Here is a 17,738-nt window from a genome sequence, read left to right as displayed (position 1 = left end):
TCTGGAACACCACTTGATTTCTGAGTCAGAACCTATTCATCAGCAAAATGGAAGCACTATTACATATTTCATAAGTTTACTGTGAATATGAAGGAGATAATATACACAACCCACTGCAGTGGAGCCGAAGAAACCAATGGGAGTTGATGCCACAAATCCTAGAAAGATTGACTAAAGATGAAAACTGATCAATGATGAAAAAAACGTATTTAACGTTTTTTGATAACTCTGATTTTTATCTGGAATATTTTCATGGGAATTTCCTTTTAAGGTGAAATTAAATTAAAATATGGCATAGTATTTGTTAGTCCATAATTCAGTCTTTGTATGTTTTGTTAGGAAGGTAAAACTATCTGGCAAAGCAAGAAGAAAGGTCTTTTACAGGCACACAAAGCTTGGCTCCTTCACCAATCTGATCCTTTTGCTGACTGGTCAGAATACTTGTGCGTGAAGGGCTGCTTTCACAGTTACCTGATTTTCATGGCACGGGCCCTGGCAATACTCAGTCAAGCTCTCCAGAGTCTGGTTGACCAGCACTACATTCTTCTCATTGATGTAGAGACCCAAGAGGCCCAGGCCACCCGTCGTACTTCCACAAATGCAGTCCAAAAACTGAAGGGTCTCACAGACAAGGTTGTAATTTGTTTTGTTGTTTTGATTCCTCAAGAAATTCTAAAGGCAAAAGAAAGCATACCTGAAGCATTAAAAAAAAAATCACTGTGATAATTGTTTTTAGTTCTCTCCATAGGAGTGTTTTTCTAACTCGAGAGGATCCCCGTGGTAATGTGGAATGGAATGGCTATTTATTTGGAAGTATTTACATTTATTAAATTTCTCCTGGGTTTAAGAAATAAAAGATGCATTTTTTTCCCAAGCATCTATATTTATCAGTATGGTTCATAACAAATATTTCTCAACATCATTGTCTTAAAACTATATACAAAGGACAAAAACAATAGGTAGTAGGAAAAGAAGGAAAAAGAAACTGGAAAGAAATTCATTAGGGAAAGAAGAAATCAAATATTCAACTAAATGATCCCTTATAAACAGTGTAGCTTCAAACAGTAAATGATGCAACCATTATGGAGGGCAACTTGGAAGCATCTATCAATATTTTCAGTTAACATACGACTGCAAAGAGGTTCACCGCATACTGCTTATAACAGCCCAAACTGGAAACCGCACCATACCCATCACAATGTGACTGATTTAATAAATAAATGTACATCCAAACACTGGAATATATTGAAGCTCTAAGAATGAGGTACTTCAATATGTACTGATATAAACATAATCTAGTAATAAGTAATTTAGTAATAAGATATATTAGTAAATGATAAAAGTAAGTGGAAGACCATTATATTGTGTGTGTATTTTTTTAAAGGTTTACATGTACAGATCAGTATGCTTATATGTGCATAAAAATGTCTGGAAGGAAACACAACCTGTTAGAGTGATTTCGAGACCTTGCCCGCTTGCTGACAAATGCGGCCCAGTAGCTGGAGTAGCTGGGGCCCCGCAGGAACTGAATCGGCAGCCAGCGGGGGGACCCTCTCTAGAACCAAGTCTATCGAGAGATTATGCATTCTGTCCACTCAATGCCATGGATAAGCATCCCCACGGTCTCAGTGCTCCTGCTAGAGGTGAGAGGTTACAGCAAACTATATGACAGCATAGAGGAGTTTCCATATGTATTGCTGAGGGAATAAGAATCTTACCGATCTTCTTTAAAGAACCAACTTCTGCAGAGGGCAGACAACAGAAGCAAGAACTACAATCCTGCAGCCTGTGGAACAAACACCACATTCACAGAAAGATAGACAAGATGAAAAGGCAGAGGGCTATGTACCAGATGAAGGAACAAGATAAAACCCCAGAAAAACAATTAAATGAAGTGGAGACAGGCAACCTTCCAGAAAAAGAATTCAGAATAACAATAATGAACATGATCCAGGACCTCGGGAAAGGAATGGAGGCAAAGATCGAGAAGATGAAAGAAATGTTTAACAAAGACCCAGAAGAATTAAAGAACAAACAAACAGAGATGAACAATACAATAACTGAAATGAAAACTACACTAGAGGGAATCAATAGCAGAATAACTGAGGCAGAAGAACAGATAAGTAACCTGGATGACAGAATGGTGGAACTCACTGCTGCGGAACAGAATAAATAAAAAAGAATGAAAAGAAATGAAGACAGACTAAGAGACCTCTGGGACAACATTAAACGCAACAACATTCGCATTATAGGGGTCCAGAATGAGAAGAGAGAGAAAAAGGACCAAAGAAAATATTTGGAGAGATTATAGTCGAAAACATCCCTAACATGGGAAAGGAAATAGCCACCCAAGTCCAGGAAGCGCAGAGAGTTCCATATAGGATAAACCCAAGGAGAAACACACTGAGACACACACTAATCAAATTGGCAAAAATTAAAGACAAAGAAAAATTATTAAAAGCAGCAAGGGAAAAATGACAACATACAAGGGAATTCCCATAAGATTAACAGCTGATTTCTCAGCAGAAACTCTACAAGCCAGAAAGCAGTGGCATGATATACTTAAAGTGATGAAAGGGAAGAACCTACAACCAAGATTACTCTTACCCGGCAAGGATCTAATTCAGATTCGAAGGAGAAATCAAAAGATTTACAGACAAGCAAAAGCTAAGAGAATTCAGCACCACCAAACCAGCACTAAAACAAATGCTAAAGGAACTTCTCTAAGTGGGAAACACAAGAGAAGAAAAGGACCTACAAAAACAAACCCAAAACAATTAAGTAAATGGTCATAGGAACATACATATCGATAATTACCTTAAACGTGAATGGATTAAATGCTCCAGCCAAAAGGCACAGGCTTGCTGAATGGATGCAGAAACAAGACCCATATATATGCTGTCTACAAGAGACCCACTTCAGACCTAGGGAAACATGCAGACTGAAAGTGAGGGGATGGAAAAAGATAGTCCATGCAAATGGAAATCAAAAGAAAGATGGAGTAGCAATACTCATATCAGATAAAATAGGCTTCAAAATAAAAAATGTTACAAGAGACAAGGAAGGACACTACATAAGGATCAGGGGATCAATCCAAGAAGAAGATATAACAATTATAAATATATATGCACCCAACATAGGAGCACCTCAATACATAAGGCAACTGCTAACAGCTGTTAAAGAGGAAATCAACAGTAACACAATAATAGTGGGGGACTTGAACACCTCATTTACACCAATGGACAGATCATCCAAAACGAAAATAAATAAGGAAACAGAAGCTTTAAATGACACAACAGACTAGATAGATTTACTTGATATTTATAGGACATTCCATCCAAAAACAGCAGATGACACTTTCTTCTCAAGTGCACACAGAACATTCTCCAGGATAGATCACATCTTGGGTCACAAATCAAGCCTCAGTAAATTTAAGAAAATGGAAATCATATCAAGCATCTTTTCTGACTACAACACTATGAGATCAGAAATCAATTACAGGGAAAAAAAAGTAAAAAACATAAACACATGGAGGCTAAACAATACGTTACTAAATAACCAAGAGATCATTGAAGAAATCAAAGAGGAAATAAAAAAATACCTAGAGACAAATGACAATGAAAACAGAACGATCCAAAACCTGTGGGATGCAGCAAAAGCAGTTCTAAGAAGGAAGTTTATAGCTATACAAGTCTACCTCAAGAAACAAGAAAAATCTCAAATAATCTAACCTTACACCTAAAAGAACTGGAGAAAGAACAAACAAAACCCAAAATTAGCAGAAGGAAAGAAATCATAAAGATCAGAGAAGAAATAAATGAAATAGAAACAAAGAAAACAATAGCAAAGATCAATAAAACTGAAAGCTGGTTCTTTGAGAAGATAAACAAAATTGATAAACCATTAGCCAGACTCATCAAGAAAAAGAGGGAGAGGACTCAAATTAATAAAATTAGAAATGAAAAAGGAGAAGTTACAACAGACACTGCAGAAATACAAAGCATCCTAAGAGACCACTACAAGCAACTCTATGCCAGTAAAATGGACAACCTGGAAGAAATGGACAAATTCTTAGAAAGGTATAAGCTTCCAAGACTGAACCAGGAAGAAGTAGAAAATATGAACAGACCAAAAACAAGCAATGAAATTGAAACTGTGATAAAAAATCTTCCAAGAAACAAAAGTCCAGGACCAGACGGCTTCACAGGTGAATTCTATCAAACATTTAGAGAAGAGCTCACACCCATCCTTCTCAAACTCTTCCAAAAAATTGCAGAGGAAGGAACACTCCCAAACTCATTCTATGAGGCCACCATCACCCTGATACTAAAACCAGACAAAGATACAACAAAAACAAAAAATTACAGACGAATATCACTGATGAATATAGATGCAAAAATCCTCAACAAAATACTAGCAACAGAATCCAACAACACATTAAAATGATCATACACCATGACCAAGTGGGGTTATCCCAAGGATGCAAGGACTCTTCAATATACGCAAATCAATTAATGTGATACACCATTTTAACAAATTGAAGAATAAAAACCATATGATCATCTCAATAGATGCAGAAAAAGCTTTTGACAAAATTCAACACACATTTACGATAAAAACCCTCCAGAAAGTGGGCATAGAGGGAACCTACCTCAACATAATACAGGCCATATATGACAAACCCACAGAAAACATCATTCTCAATGGTGAAAAACTGAAAGCATTTCCTCTAAGATCAGGAAGAAGACAAGGATGTCCACTCTCGCCACTTTTATTCAACATAGTTTTGGAAGTCCTAGTCACAGCAATCAGAGAAGAAAAAGAAATAAAAGGAACACAAATTGGAAAAGAAGAAGTAAAACTGTCACTGTTTGCAGATGACAAGATACTATACACAGAAAATCCTAAAGATGCCACCAGAAAACTACTAGAGCTAATCAATGAATCTGGTAAAGTTGCAGGATACAAAATTAATGCACAGAAATCTCTTGCATTCCTATAAACTAATGATGAAAAATCTGAAAGAGAAATTAAGGAAACACTCCCATTTACCATTGCAAGAAAAAGAATAAAATACCTAGGAATAAACCGACCTAGGGAGACAAAAGTCCTGTATGCAGAAAACTATGAGACACTGATGAAAGAAATTAAAGATGATACCAACAGATGGAGAGATATACCATGTTCTTGGATTGGAAGAATCAATATTCTGAAAATGACTATACTACCCAAAGCAATCTACAGATTCAATGCAATCCCTCTCAAATTACCAATGGCATTTTTCACAGGACTAGAACAAAATATCTTAAAATTTGTATGGAGACACAAAAGACCCAGAATAGCCAAAGCAGTGTTGAGGGAAAAAAACGGAGCTGGAGGAATCAGACTCCCTGACTTCACACTATACTATGAAGCTACAGTAATCAAGATAATATGGTACTGGCACAAAAACAGAATCATAGATCAATGGAACAAGATAGAAAGCCTAGAGATAAACCCACACACCTATGGTCAACTAATCTATGACAAAGGAGGCAAGGATATACAATGGAGAAAAGAGAGTCTCTTCAATAAGTGGTGCTGGGAAAACTGGACAGCTACATGAAAAGAATCAAATTAGAACACTCCCTAACACCATACACAAATATAAACTCAAAATGGATTCGAGACCTAAATGTAAGACCGGACACTATAAAACTCGTAGAGGAAGACATAGGAAGAACACACTTTGACATAAATCACAGCAAGATCTTTTTCGATCCACCTCCTATAGTAATGGAAATAAAAACAAAAGTAAACAAATGGGACCTAATGAAACTTGAAAGCTTTTGCACAGCAAAGGAAACCATAAACAAAATATAAAGACAACCCCCAGAATGGGAGAAAATTTTTGCAAACGAATCAATGGACAAAGGATTAATCTCCAAAATATATAAACAGCTCATGCAGCTCAATATTAAAAAAACAAACAACCCAATCCAAAAATGGGCAGAAGACCTAAATAGACATTTCTGTAAAGAAGACATAGAGATGGCCAAGAAGCACATGAAAAGCTGCTCAACATCACTAATTATTAGAGAAATGCAAATCAAAACTACAATGAGGTATCACCTCACACCAGTTAGAGTGGGCATCATCAGAAAATCTACAAACAACAAATGCTGGAGAGGGTGTGGAGATAAGGGAACCCTCTTGCACTGTTGGTGGGACTGTAAATTGATACAGGCACTATGGAGAACAGTATGGAGGTTCCTTAAAAAACTAAAAATAGAATTACCATAGGACCCAGCAATCCCACTACTGGGCATATACCCAGAGGAAACCATAATTCAAGAAGACACATGCATCCCAATGTTCATTGCAACACTATTTACAATAGGCAGGTCATGGAAGCAACCTAAATGCCCACTGACAGACGAATGGATAAAGAAGATGTGGTATATATATATACAATGGAATATTACTCAGCCATAAAAAGGAATGAAATTGGGTCATTTGTTGAGACGTGGATGGATCTAGAGACTGTCCTACAGAGTAAAGTAAGTCCAAAAGAGAAAAACAAATATCGTATATTAACGCATATATGTGGAACCTAGAGAAATGGTACAGATGATCCGGTCGGCAGGGGAGAAGTTGAGACACAGATGTAGAGAACAAACGTATGGACACCAAGGGGGGAAAGCTGCGGGGGGATGGAGGTGGTGGTGTGATGAATTGGGAGATTGGGATTGACATGTATACACTGATGTGTATAAAACTGATGACTCATAAGAACCTGCTGTATAAACAAACAAAAAAAAGTGATTTCATGGGGGAATAAACCTGGTGAAAGTGTAAGCAAAGATGGAAACTTTTATTTTATTTTATTACTTATTTTCACAAATTTAATTTACTATTTAATTCATTTGAATTCATTTCTACCATTTATTCTATTTCCTTTTAGTTTGCATTTGTGATTTTTTTTCAATTTTTTGTATTGTGGCAAGATATACATAAAATTTACTCTTAACCATTTCTAAGTGTACACAGTCCGGTGGTATTAAACATATTCATAATGTTTAGCTACCATGTCCATCATCCATTTCTATAACTACTTTCATCTTTGTAAAACTAAAACTCTACACCTATTAACAACTCCATATTCTCCCTCTCCCTAGCCTTTGACAACCACCCTTCTACTTTCTGTCTTCATTATTTTGACTACTCTATCTCATATAAGTAGAATCACACAATATTTGTCTTTTTGTGTGTCTTATTTCACTTAGCATAATGTCCCCAGTTTCATACATGTTGTAGCGCATGTCAGAACTCCCCTCCTTGTTAAGGCTGAATGACATTATATTTTTTGTACACACTCCATTTTGTGTACCCATTCATCTGTTAATGGACACTGGGGCTGCTTCTACATATTAGATATTGTGAATAATTCTAACACTGATTCATAATAAAACAAAACTCTTTTATAAGTAGCATTTTCCAAATTGTTTGATCCCACATTCCTATCAGTAAAATGTTTGATCAGATACTACACATCCACTTCCCACATGGACAGACCACATGGGTCAGGATAAGTGCACAGGCACATATTCAATATCTCCCCTCTGCAAATAAAGCTTCTGGTCTTTTCCTGCTGACAGTTCTGCAGCAGCTCTCTCCAAGTTGTGGTGGGGTGGTCCACAAGAGTCATGGCTTCCGCCATTCATTAATTCCTGAGGGTCTCATCTCCTTGGAGGATATTCAATCCAATTAATATGAATCTACCCTCTCTTACCAATTCAGAACACCTGCACTTTAGATGCTTACTAGAAAACACAGCTTCAAACTCTGCTGTTGCTCTAATACTGGAGTTGTGCTCTTAGACATGACGTCACCATTCATGTGGTTTTTCTATGGTGACATAAGCAGCATGTACAAATGATGCCCAAAACAAAGGGGCCAAAATTCCTAGGCACACCTAAGTTCATCTATTTGACAACAAAAAATGTACCAAAGAAGATGTAAGGCCAGGATTATATTAATTTACAAAGGTATCAACCTTCACTGCTATAAAAAATCCTCTTCCCCAAGTAAATCAATGAAGTTAGAACGCTCCCTCACACCATACACAAAAATCAACTCAAAATGGCTTAAAGACTTAAATATAAGACATAACACCATAAAACTCCTAGAAGAGAACATAGGGAAGATATTCTCTGACATAAATTGTAGCAATATTTTCTTAGGTCAGTCTTCCTAGGTAAAAGAAATAAAAGCAAAAATAAACAAATGTGATCTAATAAAACTTACAAGCTTTTGCACAGCAAAGGAAACCATCAAGAAAACGAAAAGACAACCTACAGACTGGGAGAAAATATTTGCAAACGATGCAACCGACAAGAGATTAATTTCCAAAATATATAAACAGCTCATACAACTCAATATCAAAAAAGCAAACAACTCAGTTGAAAAATGGGCAGAAGACGTAAAGAGACATTTCTCCAAAGAAGACATACAGATGGCCAACAAGCATATGAAAAGATGCTCAACACTGCTAATTATTAGAGAAATTCAAATCCAAACTACCTCACACCAGTCAGAATGGCTATCATCAAAAAGTCTACAAATAATAAATGCTGGAGAGGGTGTGAAGAAAAGGGAACCCTCCTACACTATTGGTGGGAATGTAAATTGGTGCAGCCACTATAGAAAACAGTATGGATGGTCCTTAAAAAATAAACATAGAGTTACCATATGATCCAGCAATCCCACTCCTCGGCATATACCCAGAAAAGACAAAAACTCTAATTCAAAAAGATACACTTACCCCTATATTCACAGCAGCATTATTCACAATAGCCAAGACACGGAAGAGACCTAAGTGTCCATCAACAGACACATGGATAAAGAAGATGTAACACACACACACACACACACACACACACACACACACACACACACACTGGAATATTACTCAGCCATAAAAAAGATTGAAACAATGCCATTTGCAGCAACATGGATGGATCTAGAGAGATACCACTTATATGCGGAATCTAAAGTAACAGTACCAGTGAACTTATTTACAAAACAGAAACAGACTCACAGCCAGAAAACAAACATATGGTTACCAAAGGGGAAGGGGGAAGGAGGAGGGAAAAATTAGGAGTATGGGATTAACAGATTCACACTACCATATATAAAGTAGATAAATAATAGGGATTTACTGTATAGCACAGGGAACTATTCAATATCTCATAATAAGGTATGATGGAAAAGAATTTAAAAAAGGAAATATATATATATGAATCATTTTGCTGTACCCCTGAAACTAAAACAATATTGTAAATCAACTACACTTCAAAAGAAAGAAAGAAAAATCCCCTTTATTAACTCTGTTTCTAATGAAGACATACAAAGATACTCTGTATCCTCACTCAAGGAATATGAACTGAGTTGGGAATGATGAAAGTTTCTACAGTCTTATAAAACCATGAAAGATACAGATGAGGCAAATGTGACCTTACTTAACAAATCCCGGAGTCCTAAGGTTAGATGATACCCACTGAGGCTAAAGAGATGTGAGTTGAAAATGCAAAGAATGATACCGCAGGAGCCTGATTTTTTTTCATGCATAAAGGAATTTTCCTCTCATTTTTCTTCACTTAGATACCAAAGTTTCTTCCATTTCAGAAGAGCACTATTGTTTTTATTATTTCTCCCAAACTCTCTCCAAAACTACTTGTTAGTTTTATTTGAATTTAACTACCTATAATCATAGGCTGTATGCTCAGCTTTCACACAAAATAGAACAAATACCTGCAGTTCCCGGTTGTGATTCTCACAGAGTAACTGAAGAAATCTCAGAATCGGCTGCATGATGGCAATGGCAGGACTCATTGTTACTTCCTCCGCAGACTTTTCCTCAGCGTTTCCCGCTTCTGATCCTGTGCAAATGATGTCTATTTCTGGATCCATTTCTCTTCTGTACGCACAGTATGCTTTGGATGTTGCCGAAGAAGCTTCTGTTAATTGCCCTTTCATTCCCTCTTTTAAATGTAATGGTGAATCTCTTACTGAAAATAAAGCAGTATTCTTACATTTATGAATTAACTTCCTTTTGCTAATTAAAAAAAAAGACAGTTATCCAAATTCTCTAACAATTGAATTTAAAATCACCTGACAAGAGGTGCAAGAATTTCCCAAAAAGAATCTGAGAGGTAGCAACTAAAAAATTAACTTTGCACTGGGATATTTAAAAAAAGATCTTAATGCTTAGCCAATTTTAGAAGGGCTCCTGTCTTTGTGATAAATATAAAATGTCAGAGTTCTTGAATACGAGAAGGTGGGAAAATAGGGCAAACTTCAAAAATGTTAATATTTAGATGATTTGTATTTACTACACTGACGACTTCATTATTCCAAATACCAAAAATCTTTCATAGAGTTCACTGCTGTAATTCCTGTTCTTACAGTTTAAATTTCATGAACATTCAGAAGGTTTGGGCAGTTGTTCTTTACCATAAATTTCACACTGAAATCAAACATTTTCATGTCACTTGTTGCTTTGCACTGATAACTCCTTGCTTGAGCTTGGCCCTACAGAGCTCTTTCAAGGTCAACCCCATGACCACAAAAATTCAAGGGTGGAGTTCCATAAACAGAGTCACAGCTGGAATAATTAGACTAAGACAAGTGAGATAAAAAACATAAGAGAGATCTAAAAACTGTGTTACCCCTCTTTTCTCTCATTCTATTCTCCCCAATACTCAACTATTTCTTTACCTCTCATTCGTGGGCCAGATGTCATCAATTCGTTGTCATCATCCCTTTTTTTGTTACCTAAGTCTATGGTATTAACTGTCACTGTTGATCTTATCTCTTTCTGAGCAGCCTTCATTCGGTCATAGAGAACTTTGAAGAATTTTTCTGACTTTTTTTGTTCATGCAACTGCTGGTAGAAGGAATACTGCAAGAAAACATATTTTAAGACATCTATACCCAAGGGGAGAAAATAATGTTTTTACGTTTGAAATAAACATAAGCATTATGGATAAAAGTCTATATTTAATGTGCTGCCCATGATTATTTCATAAACTGACAGCTTTGCTAGTCTCCTGTACTATTTACTGTGTCCTAATAACAGCTTGTATTTGCTTAGCACTTTCCACTAAAATCCAACATAATTTCATGTTATTGAATTCATCTTTACTGATTATTTGTTTTAAAATTTTACAAAGGTACTGTAAGAAGGGGTATGCAAAGAGCGCTTTGATTTTTATATTATTATGAAGTCAGGTTTTGATTCAACACATATTTACTGAGGGCCTACTATGTGCCGGGTCCCATGCTATGAAGGGATAGAACAAACAGGGGAAACAACTACAGTCTCTGCCCTTGTGACTTAGTAATCTAGCATGGAAAACAACCACTAATCTGATGGTAAATGTGAGTCTATAAAGAGTTATTTTTCTCTTTGTCTAAATTATAGTACATTTAATTTAGAATGTGTTACCATGGCAGCCTCACTCACAGGAACCCACTGATAAGTAGGCACTAAATTCTTTCAGTACTTTATTAGATATGTTGCTTTGCATGGGGTCTAGGGCAAGCCCACCATAAAATGTATAAAGTGAATTCTGCTTTAGAGTAAATAATGATGTAGAAAGGATTCAACACCCGAAGTATGATAAAACATCTCACGGAGAGGTGGAAATACTGAAACTTGAGAATATCTGCCCTAATCATGGTCTGCTTAATGACTTCAGGAAGTAACCGAAGAGGTAGGAGATGGGAAAGGTGGTACGCTCCAAAGAAGTCAGGATTCACACTGGGTGGGGAAATTGTAAGTTATTAAGACTAAAACCTTGGAATAGATGCAACACAAACAAGAGAAAGTAAAAAAAAATTAATAAAGATAATAATTCCAGGAACTGTGCTGATAAAAAAGAGTTATATAACCTTGATGAGAGACAACGGGAAGAAAACAGCTGAAGAAATAATGACTTCCAGATCAACCAGAATTGACCATAATCCAATATATCTAAACAGTCAATTTTGGGGATGTTTGGCTCCTGCAGATATACTTTCCTGAAAGAATGCCTGAAACCATGACTCATAGGTCCTGGAACTTATAGGTGAGACTCTAATGACATCAGGGCTTGAAATGGATGCCTGTCCTGCGATTTGTGATGTGGGCGATGCATATTCTCCAAGTGTTTCATGAAGTCTTACAAGTTGGCTTCATACCTACAAGGGGGAAGCTCTAAGCAGAGGGCTAGCAGCAACTCAAGAAAGCAGGCCCAAAAGCCACAGTAACCATAGCAACCACAGTGAAACAGTCAAGCTGGTTCTGTTAATTCAAAGGATAAATTCAGCATTCAGAGACCTCTGTGGTCTCATAAATTAAGCTCATGCTTGAACCCTAGTATTTTCAAAATAATGGCGTTAGAAGGTAGAAAGGGATTCCTATATATTAATGAGGAAGTTATAGAACTTTGTGGTTCTATTAAAACAAAGTTTTATAATTTATGTTGTTCCTTGACGTATATTATCTCATTGATTCTTTCAGTGCAACTGTGGGATGAACACGGTATTCTTATTTCCATTTTGTAGATCAATAAAATATGGTTTGGTGAATGTAAACAACTTGCCCAATATTATATAAGTAGAAAGTGGGTAGAGCTAGGATTTAAATCCAGATTCTCTGACTCTAAATCACTAAATTTATAAAATAACCCCTTAAGCTCAAAATATCAGATGATTTACACAGACTTTTAAAAACCAGGGCTCTATAACACTGAACGGTATGATTTTAATAAAGATAAACAGTATGCTTTTTATATGTGTGTATATAACCTCAACAGGTAGCATAACGATTTACCTCACAAAAGAGGTGGGCTTTGACTGGGGAAGCACCTCCATGAGCTTCAGAGTATAAGAGGAAACTCTAAGGTTTTTGGGGGGAGCCACGGGTGATAGATAAACAGATCTATGTGACAGAGGAAGGACTTTCCCCCAAGAAGGGGGTGGGGGAGACTAGAAATGAGAGGACAGAGAAGAGAAGTGAAGTGAGGAACCAGAGAGATGAAGTAAGACCAGGGTTTGACGCAGGGTGATCAGCCAGTGAAACTTCCTAGGAGTGAAGCGGTAGAAGGGTATTTTCGAAAGGAGATGTTTGCAGTGGTTAACAGCACAGACTCGGGAGCCAGTCTGCACGGGTTCCAATCCTAGCTCGATCTCTGACTAGCTATGTGAGTTTAGGTATATCTCAGATTCTTCTTTGTTAAGATAGAAGACACAAGTTCCTGCACAGGTTGTTTGTGAGGATTAACCAAGTTATTACACAGAAAGCACCAAGAATAGCACTTGGTGGAGGTATTATTTTCATTGTTGCTATTATTAGCGTGCAATTTGAAATTGTAATCTAACCACCTCCTCTATCCTCCCCCTCAACCATTCTCTAATAAAGTATATTAAACATATAAATTGATTTATGTAGCTAGGAGGATAGAAATTAAGGAAGAGGATCCGATTCCTACCTTAGTACTACAGAAGCTGCCATGTGCCAAGACAGCCCACGAACTAATAAGAAAGCAAGACATTAGTGGCCAGCGAGACCATGAGAATGTAACCCCTCCTGGATTTTGGCAGAAGTCTTGGCGAGGGCAAGGATTCAAGTTGACCTCAACTAGACCTCTTAGGGCCAGGAGCACACAGTTGACATCTGGGTTACACAATGATGTAGATAAGTGAGAAACACGAATAGGGTAAGGCTGGTACATGAGACTGTCATAACCCATCTTAAAAGAAGGTTTTCTTATACAAAAATCATTGAATGCTATCCACACCAACAAATATTTGTTGAATGGCTATAAAGCAGCATAGATATAAAGAACAAGACATGATGCCCTACTTTAAAGAAGATGACATTTAACTGGAGAGACAGGATGTCAAATAAATAACAACCAAACAAAGCTGCACCGGCAAAGTGCCAAGTGAGCATCAAAGAAACAAATGCTATGGGAGCTCAGATAAAGGACTGGTCCCGAAGGCCCCAACCAGACAGGGAAGACTTTGTGAATGAGGTAGAATTTGATTCGGACCATTCATTCATAGAGCCATTCACTCCTGAACATTTATTGAATCCCTAGGCTGGGCCAGCCATGGTGCCAGACACAAGGGATGCAAAGATGGAAAACATGTGGTCTCAACCTCTAAGGAATCATGGCCTGATGAACTCCTGCAGGATAGAGCAGATGCGTACAGTACCTAGTGGACAATTCTGCCCAGTGGGACATAGGATCAGAAAAGGCTTCCAAAAGAAGTTCATGAGTTGAGTCCTTGAAGAGGAGAAAGTGACATGAGAAACGGCACAACACATCTAAGGAACTACAAGAGCTTAGTATAGCTGGTGCACAAGAGAGAGGACGGGGGAGGGGAGAGATGGAATAAGAAAGGAAAGATGGAAAACTTGAAGAGATTAGATCACGAAGGATCTTATGGACTACGGTAGAGTTTGCCTTTACAGGGAAAGTGACTGATTTTAAGCAGGAGAATAACGTGTGTTTTGGAGAGATATCTTTAGAGGTAACATGATTTTTTTTTTTTAGCGTTTAATTAGATGTGGCTTCTACTTGCCATGAAGAGGGAAAATGGATTCTGGATTTTCCAATTAGTTGTAAGCATCGTTTCCTTCTTGACCAAGGCAAACCTAGAAATATCGGATTAGTGAGCGGCAGGGCTGGGAGGATGATGCCTGTTCCCTGGAAACACTTCCCAGCTCCGGGGATCACACAATGAGCGAGCTCTGCCTTTAAGTGGGGGGAGTCCAGACACAACTTGGCAGGAATTTCAAAGTGAAACACATGCCTTCTAGAAGCAGTGGTCTGATCCTGCATGCAAGTGAGCACACCGCTCACTGGAGCAGAGCACTGATGAACGATGACTCTCAAGTCACCCCTCCTGAGGTGGATGAGCAAACAGAACGAAGAAAAGAAGACATGGTTCTTCTCTCCCCACACCAGTGAAAGCAGGGAGAGGCAGCAGGGTAACGAGCACTGAGAGATTTGGGGCAAAAGGGAAAGGTAGAGTACTGAGCTTCTGAAAAAGTATCTGAGATGGGTGGGGAATGTTATGGGAACTTGTTTTAATGACAAATACTGTGCGAGGAGTTTATATATATTACCTCATTTAATTAATGCACTTAATTCTTTTTCTTCTACATTTAATTCTTTGATGAGTCAAAATGTTGTCCTGATTTGCTGAAAGTAAGCCTAAGATTTCCCTAAGCAAACCAGAATTTCTGGTATCATGTTAGAAATGATGCTGCTAAGGAATGTTCTGCTTCACCGAATAATTTGTGGAGCTCTGTAGGTACTACAGCAAATCAAATAAATATATAAGGAAAATGTGGTTGTTTTGGGGTGGGGGAACAGTCATGAGAAGCTTAATGAAAAAACATTACTTTCCCTGGGTTTCTATAACAAGTAAATAAGAAATACAAAATAACAAAATGTAACAAATGGTCATGATGGTAAGCAAGTACCTGAGTTTGTGTATTTCCTCCTTCAAGCAAGGCAATGCCAAGTAAAATGCCTTCCGAAAAAATTCTGTCATTTTTGGTGCTCACTATAACATCGATGACAAGTTCAGATGCACCTTCTTTATCCAGTAGACACTGAATATCTGACATGGATATCCCCATCTTATCTGAATCTTGTCCAGAAAAGCTTCCTGTGATTAGGAAAAACAAATAAATAAACCTTTGTCAGAAGGCAAAATTAATTCAAATGTTCAAATCCATTGTTTTATGAACCCAAAATTGTGCAAAGGTTTTTGGGCCTCTCACTGTTGTGGCCTCTCCCGTTGTGGAGCACAGGCTCGGGACGCGCAGGCTCAGCGGCCATGGCTCACGGGCCCAGCCGCTCCGCGGCACGTGGGATCTTCCTGGACCGGGGCACGAACCCGTGTCCCCTGCATCGGCAGGCGGACTCTCAACTACTGCGCCACCAGGGAAGCCCCTGTGCAAAGGTTTTTAATAGTGCTTTTAAAATTTATTTTTCCAGTTTTATTGAGATATAACATCATATATCAATGATATATAACATTGTGTACGTTTAAGGTGTACAACATAATGCTTTGATATATGATATACTGCAAAATGATCACGACAATAAGATTAATTAAATTCATCATCTCATAAAGTTAATTTATTTTCCTTGTGATGAAAACTTTTAGGATCTATTCTCTTGGCAACTTTCAAATATGCAGTACAGTATTGTTAGCTATAGTCATCGTGTTGTATATTACATCTCCTGGATGTATTTATTTTAGAGCTGGAAGTTTGTTCCTTTTGACCCCTTTCCCTTGATTCCCCTACTCCCCACTCCCTGCCTCGGGCAAGCACAAATCTGATGCCTGTGTCTGGGAGTTTGGTGTTTTTAGATTACATATGTAAGCCATAGCAAAGACAGCCTGTCTTTGGCTGACTTAGTTCACTTTAGCATAACGCCCTTGAGGTCCATCCTAGTTGGCGCAAATGGCAGGATCTTCTTATTTTTGCTGTGGCCGATAATAGTGCTCTTTAAATGATTTTTATATTTGTGCTATGTTCAGTAAAATACTAAGTAGCACTGCATGCAGACACGCTCTAAAAATCCAAAAGTGAGGAAAAAATGATGTCTTGCCTCCTCCTTGTGCAGATTTGCAGTAGGCTCCAGAGAGGTGTCCGTTCATACAGACACCATAATCGCCTCTAAAGTACCGATTCAGGAGTATTTTTCTTAATGTAGTACCCTAATAAAAAGGATTAGAAAAGTGTAAGTTATTGTTTCTTTTTCTAGCAAAAGAAAAAATATCAATACATTAAAGTGCCACTTAAAATGCATTTTATCAATGATTTGAGACATGGAAAAAGTAACTTTATACTGCATAATATTTTCTGAGGCAAAAATTTGCAAATGTTTCCCAAGAAAATAACAATAGTTTTGCTTCTCCCAGAAATAAAGAATAAAATATAGTATTTTCAATGGACTATACTAGGAAAATCACAAACACTATACATTTTAAATTGTTTCAAAAGTGTTGGTAAGAATATTTATGGTGGCTAAAGAAAACACAGATTAATAAATACCCTAAGAATTGGAAAGAAAAAGCCTTAGTTAGAGGGGCTCAGTAAAAAGAGCTAGAAAAGTGCTGGGTATACAGCAGGTGCTCAAAAAATTAAGCTTGATCAGACAAAGAGAATTATATTTAAACTCCAAGTGCTGTATTCTGAAGACAGTGGGCAAAAGTGTATCAAACATGTAATTCAAAAATTCCTAAATCTTCAATTTTGTATGGATTACAAGACATTTTTTAAATGATATATTTTGCAATATAGTTGCTTGCATGTACATAAGAAATATAGACAACTCTAAATCTTCCAGTTTACTGGTTATTATTTTAAGAGACGAGAGTAATTTTTGAAGTATTATTTAAAGACTGTATGTTTAAACTATTTAAATTAACACCACAACTGCCAAGGTAAGGACATTGTGGTCCAAGAGCTTATGTAATTGGCTGCAGATCGTGCGGCTAACAGGTGATAGAGTAAGACCTGAACTCAACTCTTGATGGCAAAACCCAGCCACTTCCCCGTGCTGCATTGCATGCTCCCTCCCCAGCATGCCTGCCTTTTATGCTGAGACAGGTGGCTTTCATTGCTCCTTCTCTCTCTCATGCTTTGGTTGACCTTGTTTCTCCAGCCTTGTTTCACGTTTTGT

At 37.5% G+C, this 17,738-nt stretch overlaps 1 protein-coding gene across 4 annotated transcripts in view; it reads right to left on the bottom strand.

The window, feature by feature from the left end:
- Positions 1–17,738, bottom strand: part of ITPR2 (inositol 1,4,5-trisphosphate receptor type 2) — a 533,856-nt gene that overhangs the window by 152,520 nt on the left and 363,598 nt on the right. For all 4 annotated transcript variants that reach the window (XR_012324486.1, XM_019936326.3, XM_033866983.2 and 1 more), the window contains 5 exons: positions 16,662–16,770; positions 15,521–15,708; positions 10,759–10,942; positions 9,793–10,049; positions 472–672 (listed from right to left, as the gene is read on the bottom strand). Coding sequence is in view for 3 of the 4 variants with exons in the window: in XM_019936326.3 (XP_019791885.2) it covers positions 472–672; positions 9,793–10,049; positions 10,759–10,942; positions 15,521–15,708; positions 16,662–16,770 (939 nt within the window). In the remaining variant the exon portion in view is untranslated. The remainder of the gene's footprint in view (positions 1–471; positions 673–9,792; positions 10,050–10,758; positions 10,943–15,520; positions 15,709–16,661; positions 16,771–17,738) is intronic.

The sequence above is a fragment of the Tursiops truncatus genome, chromosome 11 (genome assembly GCF_011762595.2).
Source record: "Tursiops truncatus isolate mTurTru1 chromosome 11, mTurTru1.mat.Y, whole genome shotgun sequence".
In the NCBI taxonomy this organism is placed as follows: domain Eukaryota; kingdom Metazoa; phylum Chordata; class Mammalia; order Artiodactyla; family Delphinidae; genus Tursiops; species Tursiops truncatus.
This window is presented reverse-complemented; position numbering and strand designations above follow the sequence as displayed.